The 23,733-nt window shown below is 45.7% G+C and overlaps 1 protein-coding gene across 6 annotated transcripts in view; it reads left to right on the top strand.

The window, feature by feature from the left end:
• The window catches only part of LOC106587725 (cell migration-inducing and hyaluronan-binding protein), a 168,034-nt gene extending 144,724 nt beyond the window's left edge, over nucleotides 1-23,310 (top strand). For 5 of the 6 annotated variants that reach the window (XM_045708744.1, XM_045708740.1, XM_045708743.1 and 2 more), the window contains 13 exons: nucleotides 2,000-2,085; nucleotides 3,264-3,395; nucleotides 4,046-4,081; nucleotides 5,923-6,078; nucleotides 6,891-7,071; nucleotides 7,517-7,732; nucleotides 8,185-8,396; nucleotides 15,422-15,607; nucleotides 16,501-16,705; nucleotides 17,344-17,430; nucleotides 17,531-17,688; nucleotides 17,956-18,056; nucleotides 21,294-23,310. In XM_045708744.1, the coding sequence (XP_045564700.1) occupies nucleotides 2,000-2,085; nucleotides 3,264-3,395; nucleotides 4,046-4,081; nucleotides 5,923-6,078; nucleotides 6,891-7,071; nucleotides 7,517-7,732; nucleotides 8,185-8,396; nucleotides 15,422-15,607; nucleotides 16,501-16,705; nucleotides 17,344-17,430; nucleotides 17,531-17,688; nucleotides 17,956-18,056; nucleotides 21,294-21,421 (1,884 nt within the window). In that variant the 3' untranslated portion in view covers nucleotides 21,422-23,310. Of the gene's footprint in view, nucleotides 1-1,999; nucleotides 2,086-3,263; nucleotides 3,396-4,045; nucleotides 4,082-5,922; nucleotides 6,079-6,890; nucleotides 7,072-7,516; nucleotides 7,733-8,184; nucleotides 8,397-15,421; nucleotides 15,608-16,323; nucleotides 16,370-16,500; nucleotides 16,706-17,343; nucleotides 17,431-17,530; nucleotides 17,689-17,955; nucleotides 18,057-21,293 lie in introns of those variants that run through there. The other variant, XM_045708746.1, reaches the window with a different exon arrangement.
• The last annotated feature ends 423 nt before the right edge of the window (nucleotides 23,311-23,733 follow it).

Raw genomic sequence — 23,733 nt, 5'->3', positions numbered from 1 at the left:
GGAGGGAGGGAGGGAGGGAGGAGGGAGGGAGGGAGGGAGGGAGGGAGGGAGGGGAGGGGGAGGGGAGAGGGAGAGGGAGCGAGAGGGAGGGAGGGAGGGAGAGGGAGAGAGGGAGAGACAGACAGAGAGAGGGATAGAGAGAGAAGGAGAGAGGGAGGGAGAGAGGGAGGGAGAGAGAGAGAGAGAGAGACCTTGGAGGCTGTTGTGTTGTTGCTAGAGGCAACTCAGATGATCGGTCCCAATGGCACCCTATTCCCCACATACAGTAGTCCACTACTTTTGACCAGGGCCAAGGCTGTACTACAGTCGTGGCCAAAAGTTTTGAGAATATCACAAATATGAATTTTCACAAAGTCTGCTGCCTCAGTTTGTATGATGGCAATTTGCATATACTCCAGAATGTTATGAAGAGTGATCAGATGATTTGCAATTAATTGCAAAGTCCCTCTTTGCCATGCAAATGAACTGAATCCCCAAAAAACATTTCCACTGCATTTCAGCCCTGCCACAAAAGGACCAGCTGACATCATGTTAGTAATTCTCTCGTTAACACAGGTGGACGAGGACAAGGCTGAAAATCACTCTGTCATGCTGATTGAGTTCGAATAACAGACTGGAAGCTTCAAAAGGAGGGTGGTGCTTGGAATTATTGTTCTTTCTCTGTCAACCATTGGTACCTGCAAGGAAACACATGCCATTTTCATTGCTTTGCACAAAAAGGGCTTCACAGGCAAGGATATTGCTGCCAGTAAGATTGCACCTAAATCAACCATTTATCGGATCATCAAGAACTTCAAGGAGAGCGGTTCAATTGTTGTGAAGAAGGCTTCAGGGCGCCCAAGAAAGTCCAGCAAGTGCCAGGACCGTCTCCTAAAGTTGATTCAGCTGTGGGATTGGGGCACCACCAGTACAGAGCTTGCTCAGGAATGGCAGCAGGCAGGTGTGAGTGCATCTGCATGCACAGTGAGGCGAAGACTTTTGGAGGATGGCCTGGTGTCAAGAAGGGCAGCAAAGAAGACACTTCTCTCCAGGAAAAACATCAGGGACAGACTGATATTCTGCAAAAGGTACAGGGATTGGACTGCTGAGGACTGGGGTAAAGTCATTTTCTCTGATGAATTCCCTTTCCGATTGTTTGTGGCATCCGGAAAAAAGCTTGTCCGGAGACGACAAGGTGAGCGCTACCATCAGTCCTGTGTCATGCCAACAGTAAAGCATCCTGAGACCATTCATGTGTGGGGTTGCTTCTCATTCAAAGGAGTGGGCTCACTCACAATTTTGCCTAAGAACACAGCCATGAATAAAGAATGGTACCAACACATCCTCCGAGAGCAACTTCTCCCAACCATCCAGGAACAGTTTGGTGACGAACAATGTCTTTTCCAGCATGATGCAGCACCTTGCCATCAGGCAAAAGTGATAACTAAGTGGCTCGGGGAACAAAACATCGATATTTTGGGTCCATGGCCAGGAAACTACCTAGACCTTAATCCCATTGAGAACTTGTGGTCAATCCTCAAGAGGCGGGTGGACAAACAAAAACCCACAAATTCTGAAAAACTCCAAGCATTGATTTTGCAAGAATGGGCTGCCATCAGTTAGGATGTGGATGTTAATTGACAGCATGCCAGGGAGGATTGCAGAGGTTTTGAAAAAGAAGGGTCAACACTGTAATTGTCAATAAAACCCTTATGAACACTTATGAAATGCTTGTAATTATACTTCAGTATTCCATAGTAACATCTGACAAAAATATCTAAAGACACTGAAGCAGCAAACTTTGTGGAAATTAATATTTGTGTCATTCTCAAAACGTTTGGCCACGACTGTATGTAGGGAATAGGGTACATTGTGCGAATCACCCTCAGTGTTCTCACAGCCGAGTATACATAACTCAACAGCATCAAGACAAGGAGACACCTTCAAAGCAATCTGTTGGCTGATAGCTGGCTCCTTGACTGGAAGTGTTAATGTAATGTGTGTGTATGTACTTGTGCAGGCTGGGATGATCCTAGACAACGGTGTAAAGACAACACAGGCCAATGACAAGGACAAGAGACCCTTCCTTTCTCTTGTGGGAGCAAGGTCAGTGTCTCACGACACACACACACACACACACACACACACACACACACACACACACACACACACACACACACACACACACACACACACACACACACACACACATACACACGACTATGGGTGATTAGTTTAGAATTTTTTTATTTAACCGTTATTTAACTAGGCAAATCAGTTAAGAACAAATTCTTACTTACAATGACGACCTACCCCGGCCAAACCCGGACCACGCTGGGCCAATTGTGCACCGCCCTATGTGACTCCCAATCACGGCCGGTTGTGATACAGCCTGGAATCAAACCAGGGTCTGTAGTGACGCCTCTAGCACTGAGATGCAGTGTCTTAGACCACTGCGCCACTCGGGAGCTAGTTAGCAGACCTCTTTCAGATACACATGTCAAAGACTTTCAAATACTTGAGCTGTGCTTGATTTAGTTTGCCCATAACAATGGAACCAATTGAATCGTCCTAAAAGTCCAAGTGCACCTCAACCAAAGTATTTGACCCCAGTCTGCAAACCCACTCACCCAGGCTTCATACAGCACATTGGTTAACATTTGAACTGTGAATAATACATAGCAGAGATGTCTGCATGAATGACTGTGATATTTCGAATACTTTACACAAACCCTTGATTCTAAACAAGTTCATGACTGGTTTATTTGTTGATACACTGTATGTTCTGTTTACCCCACATTACTAATCAACTTATATTACTTTGTTACGCTTAATTTCTTTGTTATAGTTTAGTTGTTTGATTTAGTTACGCATGAATTAGAGTGGCGACTGCCTTGGATTCTAAGCTGTTTAAAGGAACAATGGGTAGTTATGGGCAGGGCAAACCAGTGAAGCTGATTTTTCTTTCTCTCTCTCTCTCTCTTCTCACTTTCTCTCTCTCTCTCTCACTCTCTTTCTCACTCTCTTTCTCGCTCTCTCTCTCTCTCTTTCTCGTTCTCTCTCGCTCTCTCTCGCTCTCTCTCGTTCTCTCTCGCTCTCTTTCTCGCTCTCTCGATCTCTTGCTCTCTCTCTCTTTCTCGCTCTCTCTCTCTCTCTTTCTCGTTCTCTCTCGCTCTCTCTCGCTCGCTCTCGTTCTCTCTCGCTCTCTTTCTCGCTCTCTCGATCTCTTGCTCTCTCTCTCTTTCTCTCTCTCTCTCTTCTCTCTCTCTTCTCTCTCTCTCTAGATATGGACCCCACCAGGATGCGGATCCCTTTAAGCCCCGTGTCCCAGCTCTCATACACCATTTTGTGGCCTACAAGAACCAGGACCACGGAGCCTGGCTGAGGGGAGGAGATGTCTGGCTGGACGACTGCCAGTGAGTAGACGGAGGGAAGGAGTGAGCGGTAGAGGTGGGAGGGAGGGAGGGAGAGGGAGGGAGGGAGGGAGGGATCAAGCAATAGGTGGATTGTAACAAATACATATTTAGCTGTAACCTATCTTAACAAATCACAAGTTAGGACGTCTACACACAATCACGCCTCTGAAAAATGGCTACATTTTGACAGCTTGTATTTCTCTAACCTCCCTCTCAGTCCTATGGTGCTGCCACCCCAATTATCATGCTTACGTCTAGGCTTCTACTGCTAGGTCTAGCACTCAACACAGCAGTAACTGTCAGAAACATCCCCTAGCATTTACACTGAATACTCTTTTGTTTTTCTCACCTTCAGTCTGTTGCTGCTTTGCATCCTTGACAACATTTCCAATGTCAACCCTTATCCTTGGACTTTTAGACAAACAGTGTGTGAATAGTCACACACACACACACACACACACACACACACACACACACACACACACACACACACACACACACACACACACACACACACACACACACACACACACACACACACACACACACTGTTGACATGTGGAAACAGATAATGTCTGTGTAATATTCTCATTCTAATGTTCCGTCTACTATGTGATTGGCTCTAACAACTGTTTCTCTCTCTGCCTCAGATTTGCTGATAATGGAATTGGCCTAACACTGGCTAGGTAAGACATTAATGTTAATAACATCTTGTGGTGTGTGTGTGTGTGTGTGTGTGTGTGTCTTCGTGCGGCGTGCATGTGTGGTTCATGTTTGTATTTACGGGTGACTGCAGAAGACCCCGTTGCAGTAATTGGAAAACACCTTATATGGTTGTCTGCTTATGATGCAGTGGGAAAGAAAGACTTTGAAAGAGTGTGAAAGTAATTTGGGAGTGTGAAAGTGGCATCTCTAGGTATATGGGCCTGGGCATGGTTTGTAGATGGTTTCAGAAACCAGGTCACACTCTGAGAGAGAGACACACTGGCACAGACTCACACACTTTTACACGCTCTCTTGGCCACACATTCGTTTTAGCTCTCTTGGCCACACATTCATTTTAGCTCTCTTGGCCACACATTCGTTTTAGCTCTCTTGGCCACACAAACTCTCTGACAGTCACTCACGTACACACACACACGCACACACACGCACACATACATTTGTTTTACTATCCTTGTGGAGACCAAACAATTGATTCCCATTCAAAATTTGGAAGTCGCTCTGGATAAGAGCGTCTGCTAAATGACGTAAATATAAATGTAAATGTAAAATCCTATTTCGCTAACCCCTAACCCTTAACCTAACCTTAACCCTAAACTTAACCCTAATTCTAACCCTAACCCTAATTGTAACCCTAACCCTAATTTTAACCCTAAACCTAACCCCTAAGCCTAACTTTAACCCTAAACCTAACCCCTAACCCTAACCTTAACCCTAAACCTAACCTCAAACCTAAAATAGCCCTTTTCCTTGTGGGAAATTTTCCTTGTTTTACTTTAGTAAAACCAAAAACACACACAAAAGTGTTAACTTTGGCATCTATTTTAGATTTGGTTTTATGTTTAGTCTTAAAATACCTTTTAGTCACATTTTAGTCATTTCATTTTTCGTTAGTTTTAGTTATTATCAGTCGACTAAAACTCTGGACAGTTTTAGTCACAGCCATTTTAGTCACACAATAGTAAAAATAATCTATTAAATAATGAATATTTAAGCTATTTCTAACTTCCATCATGTACACATTCAGATAGCCTTGTCCAACTAGACCTACCATCCCCTCGTATACCTTAGCTGGCAACATTTATATTGTGGCAGATTGTAACCAATGCCAGCCATAATTAATCATATAGGCTATAAAGCCTTGGCTAGATGTCAAGAAATTTACGGCTCTGATTTTCTCCACATCATAACCGTTAAGGAGGGTAAATAAAAGCTTTTTCTTTAAAAAGGGGAGAATTTTACCTCTCCAAAAATGACAGAAGTATTACTGTACTCTAACATTCAAGAATTAGCATTTGTTTTCCCCATAGGAAACAGCAACCACAAGAATGGTGCTAGAGCGGCAACACAGATTCACGAGTAACAACATAGAGCTTTTGATGTGATCAGAGTAAAAATAGCCTACAGGAAAGTAAGAGAGAGTAAACATGATCGTTTCTAGTTGAGTTTAGTTACAAGTCCAGTGTCCTGGCTTCGCATCAGCTCAAAAGATTGACGAGCGACTGATGTGACCACCTGAGAGCTGTGTGGGAGAGCCAGGCAGATCAGCTCAATCACTCCACACAACTGAAAGATGTCAATTCTACCAATGAGAGGATTGCAAAAAAATATTCTGCATGCATGCTTCTGATTAGAAAAACAGATGAAAAGGAGCTTGATGTCAAATTAAATGTCCAATAGTCTCACGTGGAATTCTCGTCTCGTTACATTTTAGTCAACAAAAATGAAAAGTATTTTTCGATGAAATGAACACACAAACTCTTTCTGTCTCTCACTTTCTCTCTGTCTTTCCCTATCTGTGTAGTGGTGGTACATTCCCTGATGACGATGGTTCTCGTCAGGAAGTGAAGAACAGTCTGTTTGTTGGGGAGAGTGAGAACAGGGGCATGCCCATTCCTGACAACCGTATCTGGGGTCCCGGGGGACCCGACCTCAATGGGAGGACCCTGCCTCGAGGAGTGTGAGTGTTGGCTCGCACACACACACACACACACACACACACACACACACACACACACACACACACACACACACACACACACACACACACACACACACACACACACACACTCTGTGTGTCTCTCTCCCTTTTCTCTCTTCTGTCTCTTTCTCCTCCTCCTCCTCCTCCTTCTCCTCCTCCTTCTCCTTCTCCTTCTCCTTCTCCTCCTTCTCCTTCTCCTTCTCCTTCTCCTTCTCCTTCTCATTCTCCCCCTCTCCTCGTATCGCCTCTCCTCATTCACATTTTACCCTGAAATGAACCCCTTCAACTTTTCCCTTTTCAGCGTTTTGCGTGCTTGGCCAGACAGAAAGCATGATTAAAAGTATGATGTCTCAACTTGTGCATATCTGACATTCTTTTATTGTCTGGGTGAAAGAAACCCGTCATCCATCATCTGTCTCAATTGTACATGATATGCTATATGGAGAAAAAATTATAATTTGCAACCACATTTGAACTTTTGCATAGTGTTACAAAATGGTCCCAAGATGCAGTCGTTATCCAATATCCGATAGCACAGAGCCTTGTCTGTGTTCTGAAAGAGATGACAATGTTCCCTCCGGCACACTTGGAAACATCGCAAAGCACCCATGATCTTGTCTGCGTCCCAAATAGCACCCTATTCCCTACCTGGTGCCATACTTTTGACCAGGGTCTGTCTGTGTCTGTCCGTCAAGTTTCTCTCTCTCTCTCTCTCTCTCTCTCTCTCTCATTCTGTCTAATTCGTCTCCCTCCCTCTGGTCTTTCTGACTCTCTGTATGTCTGTCCTGCAGTGATTTCCCTATCCGCGGCATGCAGATCTACGACGGGCCCATCAACGTGCAGAACTGCACCTTCCGAAAATACATTGCCCTGGATGGTCGACACACCAGCGCCTTCGGCTTCAGACTCAACAACTCCTGGCAGAGCTGCCCTAACAACAACGTCACCGACATCACCTTCGACGACGTGCCTGTGAGTGAGTGTGTGTGTGAGTGTGAGTGTGTGTGTGTGAGTGAGTGTGTGTGAGTGTGAGTGTGAGTGTGTGGGAGTGTGTGGGTGTGAGTGTGAGTGTGTGTGGGTGAGTGTGTGAGTGTGAGAGTGCGTGTGTGTGAGTGGGGGGGTGTATCACGCTAGTTAGCATTTACCTGTACACATGATGGGAGTTGGGGTGTATTGTGTGTGTGTGTGTGTTTGCCCTAAAGCGTAGCTGCAAATTTTGGGCATGAGCTGTCATTATGGGTAATGTAGTGCCATAAGCAGGGTCTTACAGGGGAGACATGCTGCTCTTTCTCACCTCCATGACACTCATCTCTCCTCTCTCCCCCTCTCCTCTCCTTCCCCTCTCCCCCTCTCTTCTCTCCATCCCCTCACCCCTTCTCCCCCTTCCTCCCCATCTACCCCCTGCTCTTCTTATCAGATAACGTCCCGGGTGTTTTTCGGCGAGCCCGGCCCATGGTTTAACAAGATGCAGATGGACGGTGACAAGACCACGATATTCCACGACGTGGACGGCTCGGTCAGTGAGTACCCTGGAGCCTTCCTGGTCAAAGAGGACAACTGGCTACTGAGACACCCTGACTGTATTGACGTGCCTGACTGGAGGGCTGCCATCTGTAGTGGGCATTATGCACAGGTTGGTATGCATACGCCATGCAGGCTGAAGGAAGCATGCAGCAGGTGCACAAGCATGCATGTACACACACACACACACACACACACACACACACACACACACACACACACACACACACACACACACACACACACACACACACACACACACACACACACACACACACACACACACACACACACAATCTTATACAAACACATACACACATGGGTACACAGTATGTACTCACACATTCTTTAAAATAAAGTGGTGGTTAAGTTTCCTCTCAAAGCTAACACACTAGGTTTTTTGTGCAGTGTGACCTCGTTTCCCCCTCATTTCACTCACTTTCTAATGACTTCCAGATTAGTGAACATGTTCTTAGTCACACACACCTGTGTGTTTGTGTGTGTGCATGTGTCTGTATGCGTTTGTGCATTAACGTGTGTGTGTGTGTGTGCGTGGTCCCTCAGATCTACATACAGACACGTAACCCTGCCAGTCTGAACATGCAGATGGTAAAGGATGAGTACCCTGACAGACCCCTGACACTAGAGGGCGCTCTGGGTAAGAGGAAGCACTACCAGCAGTTCCAGCCCGTGGTCACCCTGGGTAAGGGCTACACTGTACACTGGGACCAGGCTGCTCCTGCAGAGATCACAGTGTGGCTCATCAACTTCAACAGGTTGGTAGTGGACTCAGAGAGATATAGACACACACACACACACACACACACACACACACACACACACACACACACACACACACACACACACACACACACACACACACACACACACACACACACACACACACACACACACACACACACACACACACACACACACACACACACACACAGAGAGAGAGACAGAGAGACTACACAGGTTGGTAGTGGATGCAGAGAGACACACACAGACACACACACATACACCCTTCACCACACACACTATTCACTTCCTTCTCCCAGCATTGTTTCAGCATCTGATCCAAAAAACTGTCAACATCATGGCACCACATCCTATGAGTCAACAATAACCCCAGTAACCCAAAGCCATCCCCTGACCATGTGGTCATATTAATAAAACCCATATCATCAATTCACACCCTTGCCTTCCACGAACCCTATAACCCAAGGGACAGTGTGATACAGTAGTTTATGGTGGCTGTTTGTCTTAGCATATGACATCACCCCTCCCCAGCAAATATACTTAATAGCATTGGCAGTCATTTGAATAGCAGAGGCATGGTAGTCATTTCAAGCGTGTTAGCTATTCCCTGGCCTGAGATTACCCCGAAAGGACTCGGAGGGAGGAACATCTACTGTATTGGGGATATGGGCATTCCCATTGGTTACATGCTACTCTGGCGCCATCTATTGTTTGTGGAATGGAACTTCAGGTTCAACCATAAACACTGCATGACATTTCACATTTTAAATAAAATAAAATTTTATTTGGCACATGCACCAAATACAACAGGTGGAGACCTTACAGTGAAATGCTTACAAGCCCTTAACCAACAATGTAGTTTTAAGAAAAACAAGTGTTAAGAAAGTATTTACTAAAATAAACTGAAGTAAAAAATAAGAAAATAGAAAAATAGCAAATAATTTAAGAGCAACTATAACATAACAGTAGTGAGGCTATATACAGGGGGTACTGGTATAGAGTCAATGTGCGGGGGCACAGGTTAGTCAAGGTAATTGAGGTAATATGTAGTAAAAGTATAGATACCTTAATAGAAAGTTACTCAAGTAAAAGTGAAAGTTACCCAGTAAAATACTACTTGAGTAAAAGTATTTCGTTCTAAATATACTTAAGTATCAAAAGTAAAAGTATAAATAATTTCTAATTCCTTATATTAAGCAAAGCAGACAGAAACATGTTCTTGTTTTAAAAATGTACAGATAGCCAGGGGCACACTCCAACACTCAGACATCATTTACAGATAGCCAGGGGAACGCTCCAACACTCAGACATCCTTTACAGATAGCCAGGGGAACACTCCAAAACTCAGACATCATTTACAGATAGCCAGGGGAACACTCCAACACTCAGACATCCTTTACAGATAGCCAGGGGAACACTCCAACACTCAGACATCATTTACAGATAGCCAGGGGAACACTCCAACACTCAGACATCATTTACAGATAGCAGGGTTAACACTCCAACACTCAGACATCATTTACAGATAGCCAGGGGAACACTCCAACACTCAGACATCCTTTACAGATAGCCAGGGGAACACTCCAACACTCAGACATCATTTACAGATAGCCAGGGCACACTCCAACACTCAGACATCATTTACAGATAGCCAGGGGAACACTCCAACACTCAGACATAATTTACAGATAGCCAGGGGCACACTCCAACACTCACACATCATTTACAGATAGCCAGGGGAACGCTCCAACACTCAGACATCATTTTCGAACAATGCATTTGTGTTTAGTGAGTCCGCCAGATCAGAGGCAATAGGGATGACCACGTATTCTCTTGATAAGTGTGTGACCGAGAGACTAAAAAATAGTTTCTATCTTAAGGCCATCAGACCATTAAACAACCATCACTAACACAGAGAGGCTGCTGCCTACATACAAAATTGAAATCATTGGCCACTATAATAAATGGATCTATTGCATCTTGCCTATGCAGCTCGGTCATTGCTCATCCATATATATATATATATATATAATTTTCACCTTTATTTAACCAGGTAGGCAAGTTGAGAACAAGTTCTCATTTACAATTGCGACCTGGCTGTAAGGGCTGTCTGAAGAGAGAGTGGACCAAAACGCAGCGGAGTTAGTGTTCATCATATTTAATTATAAAATGGAACACTATACAAATATAAAATAAGAAACTGACAGCCAACAGTCCTGTCAGGTGAAACACTGAACAGAAACAATTACCCACAAAACCCCAATGGAAAAACATGCACTTATGTGTGACTCCCAATCAACCACAACGAACTTCAGCTGTGCCTGATTGGGAGCCACACACGGCCCAAAACAAAGAAATACAAAAACATAGAAAAAGAACATAGAACGCCCACCCAATGTAACACCCTGGCCTAACCAAAATAAAGAACAAAAAACCCCTCTCTATGGCCAGGGCGTTACAGTACCCCCCCCCAAGGTGCGGACTCCGGACGCAAAACCTGACACTGAAGGGGAGGGTCTGGTTGGGCCTTCTTATGGCGGCGGCTCAGGTGCGGGACGTGGCCTCTGCCCCACCCTTGGCGTCGCCCTCTTAGGTGGCGCACCTGGCCGCGCCGAAGGTCTGGTGGGCGACCCTGACTTCGCCCGGCTGGCGGGCGACCCTTGTTGCGCCCGGCTGGCGGGTGTCCCTTGCTGCGCCCAGCTGGCGGGCCACTCTGGCAGATCCGGCACGGCGGGCCGCTCTGGCGGATCCGGCACGGCGGGCCGCTCTGGCGGATCCGGCACGGCGGGCCGCTCTGGCGGATCCGGCACGGCGGGCCGCTCTGGCGGATCCGGGCAGGCGGGCCGCTCTGGCGGATCCGGGCAGGCGGGCCGCTCTGGCGGCTCCGGGCAGGCGGGCCGCTCTGGCGGCTCCGGGCAGGCGGGCCGCTCTGGCGGCTCCGGGCAGACGGGCCGCTCTGGCGGCTCCTGACTGGCGGGCGGCTCTGGCGGCACCAGACTGGCGGGCGGCTCTGGCGGCACCAGACTGGCGAGACCCACTGGAGGCCTAGTCCTGGGAGGTGGCACAGGACGGACCAGGATGGGGAGATCCACTGGTGGCCTGGTCCTGGGAGGAGGCACAGGACTGACCAGGATGGGGAGACCCACTGGAGGCCTGGTCCGTGGAGCAGGCACAGGACTGACCAGGATGGGGAGACCCACTGGAGGCCTGGTCCGAGGAGGAGGCACAGGACTGACCAGGATGGGGAGACCCACTGGAGGCCTGGTCCGTGGAAGCGGCACAGGAGAGACCAGGATGGGGAGACCCACTGGAGGCCTGGTCCGTGGAGCAGGCACAGGACTGACCAGGATGGGGAGACACACTGGAGGTCTAGAGCGCACGGCCTGCAAAACCCGTCCTGGCTCGATGCCCAATCTCCCCCGGCAGATGTTAGGAGCTGGGATGTAACGCACCGGGCTCTCCACGCGTACTGGGGACACCATGCGCTTTACTGCATAACACGGTGCCTGACCAGTACTACGTTGCCTCCTGTAAGCACGGGGAGCTGGCTCAGGTCTCAAACCTGACTCTGCCACACTCCCCGTGTGCCCCCCCCAAAAAAATTATTTGGGGCTGCCTCTCGGGCTTCCTTCCCAGCCGTGTTCCCTCATACCGTTGCTGTTGGTCCTTCTTTCCTGCTGCCTCCACTCTTCTGAGTGCCTCTACCTGTTCCCATGGGAGGCGATCCCTTCCGACCAGGATCTCTTCCCAAGTGTAGGATCCCTTGCCGTCCAGGATGTCCTCCCATGTCCAGTCCTTTCTCTCCCTGGTCCAGGATCCTTGCTCCTCCTGGCGCTGCTCCCTCCTCCGCTGCTTGGTCCTTGTTTGTTGGGTAATTCTGTAAGGGCTGTCTGAAGAGAGAGTGGACCAAAACACAGCGGAGTTAGTGTTCATCATATTTAATTATAAAATTGAACACTATACAAATACAAAATAAGAAACTGACAGCCAACAGTCCTGTCAGGTGAAACACTGAACAGAAACAATTACCCACAAAACCCCAACGGAAAAACATGCACTTATGTGTGACTCCCAATCAACCACAACGAACTTCAGCTGTGCCTGATTGGGAGCCACACACGGCCCAAAACAAAGAAATACAAAAACATAGAAAAAGAACATAGAACGCCCACCCAATGTAACACCCTGTCCTAACCAAAATAAAGAACTAAAAACCCCTCTCTATGGCCAGGGCGTTACACTGTCCAAGATAAAGCAAAGCAGTTTGACAACATACAACAACACAGAGTTAGTTACACATGGAGTAAAACAAACATACAGTCAATAATACAGTAGAAAAATAAGTCTATATACAATGTGAGCAAATGAGGTGAGTTAAGGGAGGTAAAGGCAAAAAAGGCCATGGTGGCAAAGTAAATACAATATAGCAAGTAAAACACTGGAATGGTAGATTTGTAGTAGAAGAAAGTGCAAAGTATAAATAAATAATGGGGTGCAAAGGAGCAAAATAAATAAAATAAATAAAATAAATAAATACAGTAGGGGAAGAGGTAGTTGTTTGGGCTAAATAATAGATGGGCTATGTACAGGTGCAGTGATCTGTGAGCTGCTCTGACAGCTGGTGCTTAAAGCTAGTGAGGGAGATAAGTGTTTCCAGTTTCAGAGATTTTTGTAGTTCGTTCCAGTCATTGGCAGCAGAGAACTGGAAGGATAGACGGCCAAAGGAGGAATTGGCTTTGGGGGTGACCAGAGAGATATACCTGCTGGAGCGCGTGCTACAGGTGGGTGCTGCTATGGTGACCAGTGAGCAGAGATAAGGGGGGACTTTACCTAGCAGGGTCTTGTAGATGACCTGGAGCCAGTGGGTTTGGCGACGATTATGAAGCGAAGGCCAGCCAACGAGAGCGTACAGGTCGCAGTGGTGGGTAGTATATGGGGCTTTGGTGACAAAACGGATGGCACTGTGATAGACTGCATCCAGTTTGTTGAGTAGGGTATTGGAGGCTATTTTGTATATGACATTGCCGAAGTCGAGGATCGGTAGGATGGTCAGTTTTACGAGGGTATGTTTGGCAGCATGAGTGAAGGATGCTTTGTTGCGAAATAGGAAGCCAATTCTAGATTTAACTTTGGATTGGAGATGTTTGATGTGAGTCTGGAAGGAGAGTTTACAGTCTAACCAGACACCTAGTTATTTGTAGTTGTCCACATATTCTAAGTCAGAACCGTCCAGAGTAGTGATGCTGGACAGGCGGGCAGGTGCAGGCAGCGATCGGTTGAAGAGCATGCATTTAGTTTTACTTGTATTTAGGAGCAGTTGGAGGCCACGGAAGGAGAGTTGTATGGCATTGAAGCTCGTCTGGAGGGTTGTTAACACAGTGTCCAAAGAAAGGCCAGAAGTATACAGAATGGTGTCGTCTGCGTAGAGGTGGATCAGAGACTCACCAGCAGCAAGAGCAACATCATTGATGTATACAGAGAAAAGAGTTGAACCCTGTGGCACCCCCATAGAGACTGCCAGAGGTCCGGACAACAGGCCCTCCGATTTGACACACTGAACTCTATCAGAGAAGTAGTTGGTGAACCAGGCGATGCAATCATTTGAGAAACCAAGGCTATTGAGTCTGCCGATGAGGATGTGGTGATTGACAGAGTCGAAAGCTTTGGCCAGGTCAATGAATACGGCAGCACAGTATTGTTTCTTATCGATGGTGGTTACGATATCGTTTAGGACCTTGAGCGTGGCTGAGGTGCACCCATGACCAGCTCTGAAACCAGATTGCATAGCGGAGAAGGTGCGGTGGGATTCGAAATGGTCGGTAATCTGTTTGTTGACTTGGCTTTCGAAGACCTTAGAAAGGCAGGGTAGGATGGATATAGGTCTGTAGCAATTTGGGTCAAGAATGTCCCCTCCTTTGAAGAGGGGGATGACAGCAGCTGCTTTCCAATCTATGGGAATCTCAGACGACACGAAAGAGAGGTCGAACAGGCTAGTAATAGGGGTTGCAATAATTTCGGCAGATAATTTTAGAAAGAGAGGGTCCAGATTGTCTAGCCCGGCTGATTTGTAGGGGTCCCGATTTTGCAGCTAAAATAATAATATAATAATAATAATATATGTATATATTCTTATTCCATCCCTTTACTTAGAATTGTGTGTATTAGGTAGTTGTTGTGGAATTGTTAGATTACTTGTCGATATTGCTGCACTGTCGGAACAAGAAGCACAAGCATTTCGCTACACTTGCATTAACATCTGCTAACCATGTGTATGTGACCAATAAAATGGGGGGTGGCGGGGGGACAATGCAAATAGTCCGGGTAACCATTTGATTAGCTGTTCAGGAGTCTTATGGCTTGGGGGTAGAAGCTGATAAGAATCTTTTTGGACCTAGACTTTATGCTCTGGTACTGCTTGCCATGCGGTAGCAGAGAGAGCAGTCTATGACTGGGGTGGCTGGAGTCTTTTAGGGCTTTCCTCTGACACCGCCTGGTATAGAGGTCCTGGGTGTCAAGAAGCTTGGCACCAGTGATGTACTGGGCCGTACGGACTACCATCTGTGGTGCCTTGAGCGTAATTTAGCAGACGCTCTTATCCAATACTTTTTTCATTCTGGTCCCCCTTGGGAATCGAACCCAGGTGCTGAAAGTGCCATGCTCTACCAGCTGAGCTACACGGGACTGCAGAGTCGTATTCACTAGTTTCTAGTTTCACTATCCCCAAACAGAAGAAAGCTGACTGAAACAGAGAGAGACTAACCTGAACTTGTCCAATAAAGAACGGCAAAATGTCCTGCTATGGTGTGTTTACTAATTAATATGACAGGTGAGTGGGAGTAGTTGTTTAGCTCTAGCTCAGTGCTGGGCTGCCTCCTGTAAAATGTCATTTTTGATATACTTGATTAACTGTGTGTGTGTGTGTGTGTGTGTGTGTGTGTGTGTGTGTGTGTGTGTGTGTGTGTGTGTGTGTGTGTGTGTGTGTGTGTGTGTGTGTGTGTGTGTGTGTGTGTGTGTGTGTGTGTGTGTGTGTGTGTTCCAGGAACGACTGGATCAACGTGGGCTTCTGCTACCCGCCAGGCACCACCTTCACGATCATCTCGGACATCCACAACCGTCTGACCAAGCAGACAAGGAAGACCGGTGTGTTCATGAGGACCACACAGAGAGACAAGATCAACCAGTCTCACCTGTCCCGAGGCTATTACTACTGGGAGGAAGATACCGGGTGAGGAGGGTGGGAGGCAGGGAGGGAGGGGGGAGAGAAGAGAGAGGGTGAGGAGGGAAGGATCGGGGAGAGAAGGGGAGAATGTGTAGTAGATGAGTACAGTAGGTAGTCTCCCCTGTCTCCCTCTCAGCCTGCTGTTTCTCCCAGTAAATCCTTATTAACTCTTAGTCTCCCCTGTCTCCCTCTCAGCCTGCTGTTTCTCCCAGTGAATCCTTATTAACTCTTAGTCTCCCGTCTCCCTCTCAGCCTGCTGTTTCTCCCAGTAAATCCTTATTAACTCTTAGTCTCCCCTGTCTCCCTCTCAGCCTGCTGTTTCTCCCAGTAAATCCTTATTAACTCTTAGTCTCCCCTGTCTCCCTCTCAGCCTGCTGTTTCTCTCAGTGAATCCTTATTAACTCTTAGTCTCCCCTGTCTCCCTCTCAGCCTGCTGTTTCTCCCAGTGAATCCTTATTAACTCTTAGTCTCCCCTGTCTCCCTCTCAGCCTGCTGTTTCTCTCAGTGAATCCTTATTAACTCTTAGTCTCCCCTGTCTCCCTCTCAGCCTGCTGTTTCTCCCAGTGAATCCTTATTAACTCTTAGTCTCCCGTCTCCCTCTCAGCCTGCTGTTTCTCTCAGTGAATCCTTATTAACTCTTAGTCTCCCCTGTCTCCCTCTCAGCCTGCTGTTTCTCCCAGTAAATCCTTATTAACTCTTAGTCTCCCCTGTTTCCCTCTCAGCCTGCTGTTCCTCCCAGTAAATCCTTATTAACTCTTAGTCTCCCCTGTCTCCCTCTCAGCCTGCTGTTCCTCCCAGTAAATCCTTATTAACTCTTAGTCTCCCCTGTCTCCCTCTCAGCCTGCTGTTCCTCCCAGTAAATCCTTATTAACTCTTAGTCTCCCCTGTCTCCCTCTCAGCCTGCTGTTCCTCCGAGTGAAGGCCCACAATGAGAAGGAGGACTTTGCCTTCTGTTCAGTGAAGGGCTGTGAGAGGGTTAAAATCACAGCCGTTATCCCTAAGGGCAGCAGCCCCAGTGACTGCATGACACAGGCCTACCCCCTGCACGCAGAGATGCCCATCGTAGATGTGCCCATGCCAAGGAAACTGCCCAGTGCCAAGCTGGTGAGGACAGAGCTCAGTCTGTTAGTCACAAATGGCACTGTGCATCGTTTTGTAAAATAGTTAATCAAACACTTATGTAAACTGTTTATTACTGATTCATAGTATTCATAGTACTAGTACATAGTATTCTAATAACACTAGTTCCTATTATTCATAGTATATTCACCGTTTGAAACCCTTTACAACCTCTCTATATAGTGTTACTGATACAGTCATGTAAAGAAAGAGAAGAAAGAGTCTTGGCATCTCATCAATAAATCTCTGCAGCAGTGTTGTGGACAGGATTGACATTTCTATACCAGTGTCAGTCACTTAAGATCTCTCTCTCGCTCTCTCTCTCTCGCTCTCTCTCTTTCCTCTCCTCTGTCTCTTTCCTCTCCTGTTTCTCTCTCTCTCTCTCGCTCTCTCTCTTTCCTCTCCTCTCTCTCCCTCGCGGTCTATCTATCTATCTATCTATCTATCTATCTATCTATCTATCTATCTATCTATCTATCTATCTATCTATCTATCTATCTATCTATCTATCTATCTATCTATCTATCTATCTATCTATCTATCTATCTATCTATCTATCTATCTATCTATCGCTCTCTCTTTCTTCTTCTCCTCTCTCTCTCCTCTCTCTCTTTCCTCCACAGCGTACCACAGACCACTTCCTGGAGGTCAAGCTGGAGTCCTACAACACACGCTTCTTCCACATCAAGGATGACTTTGCCTACACAGAGGTGTGTGTGTGTTTTTGCGTGTGTGTTTACTTTCTCTGTGTGTAAAAAGTTACTCAATAATGTCATGATTGGTTGATTGGATGTTGTGGATGCCGGGCAGGTTAACGGCAGGAAGTTGTACCAGCCAGATGATGGGGTGCAGCTGACGGTGATGGACGGCCATGACGGGAGACTGGTGGAGAGCAAAGGCTTCAGGAACTCCATACTACAGGGTGTACCTGCCCAGATAGAGAGCTATGTTAACAACCTGACAGACTTGTAAGAACACACACACACACACACACACACACACACACACACACACACACACACACACACACACACACACACACACACACACACACACACACACACACACACACACACACACACACACACACACACACACTAACTTTTTCATGTTAGAATGGGAAGACACTGAGAAGAACAAAGTTAACTCTCTCTTCTCCCTGCCTCCTCTTCTCCATCCCCCATCTCTCTTTCACTTCTGTCTCTTTCTCCCTCACTCTCTCTTTCTCTCTCTAGCTCTATCGTCATAATAACGTCTAAGGGTCGTCTGGTGACTCGGGGCCCCTGGACCAGAATACTGGAACTCCTCGGAGCTGACAAGACCCTCAAGTTGAGAGGTAACTAACTAACTAACTAACTAACTAACTAACTAACTAACTAACTAACTAACTAACTAACTAACTAACTAACTACTGTAGCTCCTTAGAGCTGACCAAACCCTCAAGTTGAGAGGTAACTAACTAACTACTGTAGCTCCTTAGAGGTGACAAGACCCTCAAGTTGAGAGGTAACTAACTGACTACTGTAGCTCCTTAGAGCTGACCAAACCCTCAAGTTGAGAGGTAACTAACTAACTACTGTAGCTCCTTAGAGCTGACAAGACCCTCAAGTTGAGAGGTAACTAACTAACTACTGTAGCTTCTTAGAGGTGACAAGACCCTCAAGTTGAGAGGTAACTAACTAACTACTGTAGCTCCTTAGAGCTGACCAAACCCTCAAGTTGAGAGGTAACTAACTAACTACTGTAGCTCCTTAGAGGTGACAAGACCCTCAAGTTGAGAGGTAACTACCTAACTACTGTAGCTCCTTAGAGGTGACCAAACCCTCAAGTTGAGAGGTAACTACCTAACTACTGTAGTTCCTTAGAGGTGACAAGACCCTCAAGTTGAGGAGTAACTAACTAACTACTGTAGCTTCTTAGAGGTGACAAGACCCTCAAGTTGAGAGGTAACTAACTAACTACTGTAGCTCCTTAGAGGTGAAAAACCCTCAAGTTGAGAGGTAACTAACTGACTACTGTAGCTCCTTAGAGCTGACAAGACCCTCAAGTTGAGAGGTAACTAACTAACTACTGTAGCTCCTTAGAGCTGACCAAACCCTCAAGTTGAGAGGTAACTACCTAACTACTGTAGCTCCTTAGAGCTGACCAAACCCTCAAGTTGAGAGGTAACTAACTAACTAACTACTGTAGCTCCTTAGAGCTGACAAGACCCTCAAGTTGAGAGGTAACTAACTAACTACTGTAGCTCCTTAGAGCTGACAAGACCCTCAAGTTGAGAGGTAACTAACTGACTACTGTAGCTCCTTAGAGCTGACCAAACCCTCAAGTTGAGAGGTAACTAACTAACTACTGTAGCTCCTTAGAGGTGACCAAACCCTCAAGTTGAGAGGTAACTAACTGACTACTGTAGCTCCTTAGAGCTGACCAAACCCTCAAGTTGAGAGGTAACTAACTAACTACTGTAGCTCCTTAGAGCTGACAAGACCCTCAAGTTGAGAGGTAACTACCTAACTACTGTAGCTCCTTAGAGGTGACAAGACCCTCAAGTTGAGGAGTAACTAACTAACTACTGTAGCTTCTTAGAGGTGACAAGACCCTCAAGTTGAGAGGAAACTACCTAACTACTGTAGCTCCTTAGAGGTGACAAGACCCTCAAGTTGAGGAGTAACAGGTCTGGCTTGGCTCAACAATTATTTATTTATTGGAATTAAAACGTTCTATCTGAAAAAATAGGATTCTGAGATGATTAGCTTTATAGTTCTGAACCCTCATTGGTTTGAATGGTGTGAGCAATTTTGAACTCGCTTTTTAACTTAACAACGTGAATCAGGGTGTTTAGGACACGGCTGTGTTAATAACTCAGTTTTGAGAAAAATGCAGATAGAACCATTATAATCCCAAATTCTCGATTTCTATGGAATAGTTCCTAGAGGAGATTTCAACCAACACACACTAGAGGGTGCTATTGGTATACTGTTGTGATTCAGCAACTAACGTTTTGTAAACAACTCATCCAGAACGCCGCAGCCCGTCTGGTGTTCAACCTTCCCAAGTTCTCTCACGTCACCCCGCTCCTCCGGTCTCTCCACTGGCTTCCAGTTGAAGCTCGCATCCGCTACAAGACCATGGTGATTGCCTACGGAGCTGTGAAGGGAACGGCACCTCCATACCTTCAGGCTCTGATCAGGCCCTACACCCAAACAAGGGCACTGCGTTCATCCACCTCTGGCCTGCTGGCCCCCCTACCTCTGAGGAAGCACAGTTCCCGCTCAGCCCAGTCAAAACTGTTCGCTGCTCTGGCACCCCAATGGTGGAACAAGCTCTCTCACGACGCCAGGACAGCGGAGTCAATCACCACCTTCCGGAGACACCTGAAACCCCACCTCTTTAAGGAATACCAAGGATAGGATAAAGTAATCCTTCTAACCCCCCCCCTTAAAAGATTTAGATGCACTATTGTAAAGTGGTTGTTCCACTGGATATCATAAGGTGAATGCACCAATTTGTAAGTCGCTCTGGATAAGAGCGTCTGCTAAATGACTTAAATGTAAATGTAAATGTAAACCCTGTTGAATGTTTTAAACTGCTGCTGTTTGTTTATCAAATACAGTAAGACAACTTTCACTAAAGGTGTATTCATTCATTCAAAATGATCTGGCTTGTAATGATTGTCAGTGTTTAGTGTTCAGGGCTGACAGTGTTTCACATACAATCTCTCATAAATGCTGATTCATAGTAGCCTGTGTAACAAAGTTTAGCCTTCCTGATTCTTATGATGACAGCTATTTCTCAGTCTCTCTCTCTCTGTGTGTGTGTGTGTGTGTGTGTGTGTGTGTGTGTGTGTGTGTGTGTGTGTGTGTGTGTGTGTGTGTGTGTGTGTGTGTGTGTGTGTGTGTGTGTGTGTGTGTGTGTGTGTGTGTGTGTGTGTGTGTGTGTGTGTGTGTGTGTGTGTGTGTGTGTGTGTGTGTGTGTGTGTGTGTGTGTGTGTGTGTGTGTGTGTGTGTGTGTGTGTGTGGAGGAGGATAATCAATACTTCACCGCATGCCAGAGCAGCAGGGTCCTTCCTCTTCTCCATCCCTCCATACTTAACCACACTCCCCTTCAAGTCACATGACACAACCCACATTTTGGAATTCAGAAATTCTGATTCTAATTTTAGATCATACAGTACATTCTACTAAATAGATTCTACGCCTCTAGACATCCCGGAGCAGGCTGCGGGACACATTTTTCTCACTGTGGGGTGTAATTCCAGAGACGACAAATGTTCTATTTTGTAGAAATCATTCCTGGATGGGGTGAGACGCCTCAGTGGTATGCGCTGTGTTGGAGAATGGAGGAGGAGGAATGCCAGCTAGCTCGCTTTGTCTTTCTTTCTCCCTCCTCTTTCCCCTGTTTCTTCCCCCTCTCCTGCTGTCCTTCTAGGATATTCTGGGGGTGATTTTGTGTTATTTGTTGTTGTTTGTTTCTTGTATTTATTGTGGATTTGTTGACGAGAGAGAAATAGTTGTGTATACTCAGAATGTGAACAGCTGACATTGAGCGAGCGTTTCTTTATTTCTCTGTGTTTCAGACAAGCTAACGTTTGTAGGCTTCAAGGGCACTTTTCGACCTGACTGGGTCCGTATGGAGGTGGATGAGGAGAGAGCTAAGATCCATCAAGTCCTCCCTATCCCTGTGGTCAAGAAGATTAAGCTATGAGAGGAGAGAGGAGAGGAGAGGAGGAACCAGGCGTAGTGGGGGGCACACACGAGACTACACCTCCCACACAACACACACACACTGCCCCTAGCACTGGAGTAGGTAAAAGTTGTTCCTGTAACTACTGGTCCAAGATCAGATGTTTTTCACCACTAAAGATGAATTAAGGTAATCTGATCCTAGATCTGTGGTTAGGGACGGTTTCAACCCGGTGCTACAGAGTGTGGGCCGGCCAATCAAACGCATGCGTTTATCTGTCACCTATCAACTTTCCCGCCATGCAGGTCTCTGTTTATGTGACAATGTTGACTATGTGAGTGATTCGACTGTATCGTTCGTTTGACTATACTTGACTTTTAAAACGCGAGAAGAGAGAAAAAATGACCAACAAACATTTCTTGTTTTTCATCCTACTCAGAGACAGATTTCCTAAATGTTTGCACCTGTGTTTTCCAGTGGGAAGTTAACGTCGTTTAACACAATAGAACAAAAATGTAGACCAATGAAGTAGAAGAGAGAGAGGGATTAAGGGACTTTTAAAGTAGAACCAAAAGGTCAATTACAGGTTAAAGGCTCAGTGTGGTCAAAAACATGATTTTCCGGTGTTTTATATATATTTCCACACTGAGGTTGGAATAATAGTGTGAAATTATGATAATGCCCTTTTAGTGTAAGAGCTGTTTGAAAAGACCACCTGAAATTTCAGCCTGTTTTGGTGGGATGGAGTTTTGGCCTGCCTGGTGACATCACCATTAGTTAATAGACCAATAACAAAGAGAGTTCCAAACCTCTCTGCCAATAACAGCTAGACCACTCCCAGCCAGTCCTAGCTAAATCCTTGCTTGAGAAATTGCTCTTTGCTAAGAAGCTATTTGTATTTCTTTTTGACCATTTTAATTAAAAACAATCACTTAAGGTACTTAATTGTTACCCAGAAATGATTTGATATTGAGATAAAAACGGCTGCATTTGACCTTTTTAAGATTAACTGGAAAAAACTTTTAGGTAAATTAAGATAATTCTTTTTGACCCTTCTACTGAATAAAAAACAGGTGCAAACTTTGCGCCAGACTTTGCACCAGGTGCAAACATTTAATCCATCTGGCCTGAAGATTCCATTCCAGAGAAGCTGTTTCCCTGTGTTTTATGTGAGGGCTCTAGATCGCTTACTTGATATTGTGTAATGTTTGGTTTCATATAACTGTTCATATCAACGTTTGTGGTCCATCGGTCTGTGTTTTATTAAACATACCAGCATGTAAAGAAACCCCAAAATGATCCTGAATATATCCAAGGACATTTTTTGGTCACTTCTAAAGTGCTATCTGGTCTTAGACAATACTCCCAAATCCAAACTTTAAATGTTATTTAAGCAATTTATAAATTGATTATAAATTGGCGATTTTTCTTCAAATCTGGCAAGAATCAGATAAACGTTTCCCTTTGCCCGAAATAGCTGGTCTTTTTTCGGACGTGGTAGTTGTTAGTGTTTTGTATGTTTAAATGTGTTTTTAAAAATTCCACAGATTGATAACAGAGATATATTTTATACTTATTTATTGTACAAAATCTACAAGGGACATCTTTTGAGTTGTATTGTATTCTGGTCCTGAATTGTATGTAAGAATAATAATACTATAACATTTCAAAACAATCATACTAAACACTGCTATGGCATAATATGACTCATCGTAGTTACCGCGTTGTTTTGTTTTAACCCTACACCAAATGGATGTGATGTATTATACGTGACTTGGGCTTGTAAAGTAATTCAATCTCATGACTTAAAATCTTTGAATGACTTTTGTACAGAAATAAATGAATAACTGAATTTATAAGCCTGTGTGTGCGTGTGTACCCCAATAAAGACTTTCTGCACAGAAACACCAGTTAACGTTGCAGTAACACATTTCTGATGTTCTACTACCTGTTATCCAATTATTGTTTGAACCAAGAAACACATCAGTTCCACATTTCAACCATTAGCCAACACATTTGAACAGAGACTTTGGTTTGGGGTTGTCCCAAATGGCACCCTATTCCCTGTGAGCCCTGGTCAAAAGTAGTGCACTAGGTAACAGGGTGCCATTTGGGATGCTATCCTAGCAGCGTTATTGGAGAAGTTAACAGGCTCTGCAGGTTGGAATTACTGTCACCAAGGGGCAATGGTTGGCTCCAGCCCCGTTGGTTCTCATGTGCTGGTTCCTTTGTGTGCGTGTGTGAGCACAGCATAAAGGGTGTGGCTCCCAGGCCCATTATAAATCATTGTGGAATGCTGAGCTATGCTCACATGCTGAGAGAGAGCTAGAGAG

Source organism: Salmo salar, chromosome ssa26 (assembly GCF_905237065.1).
Source record: "Salmo salar chromosome ssa26, Ssal_v3.1, whole genome shotgun sequence".
NCBI lineage: Eukaryota > Metazoa > Chordata > Actinopteri > Salmoniformes > Salmonidae > Salmo > Salmo salar.
This window is presented reverse-complemented; position numbering and strand designations above follow the sequence as displayed.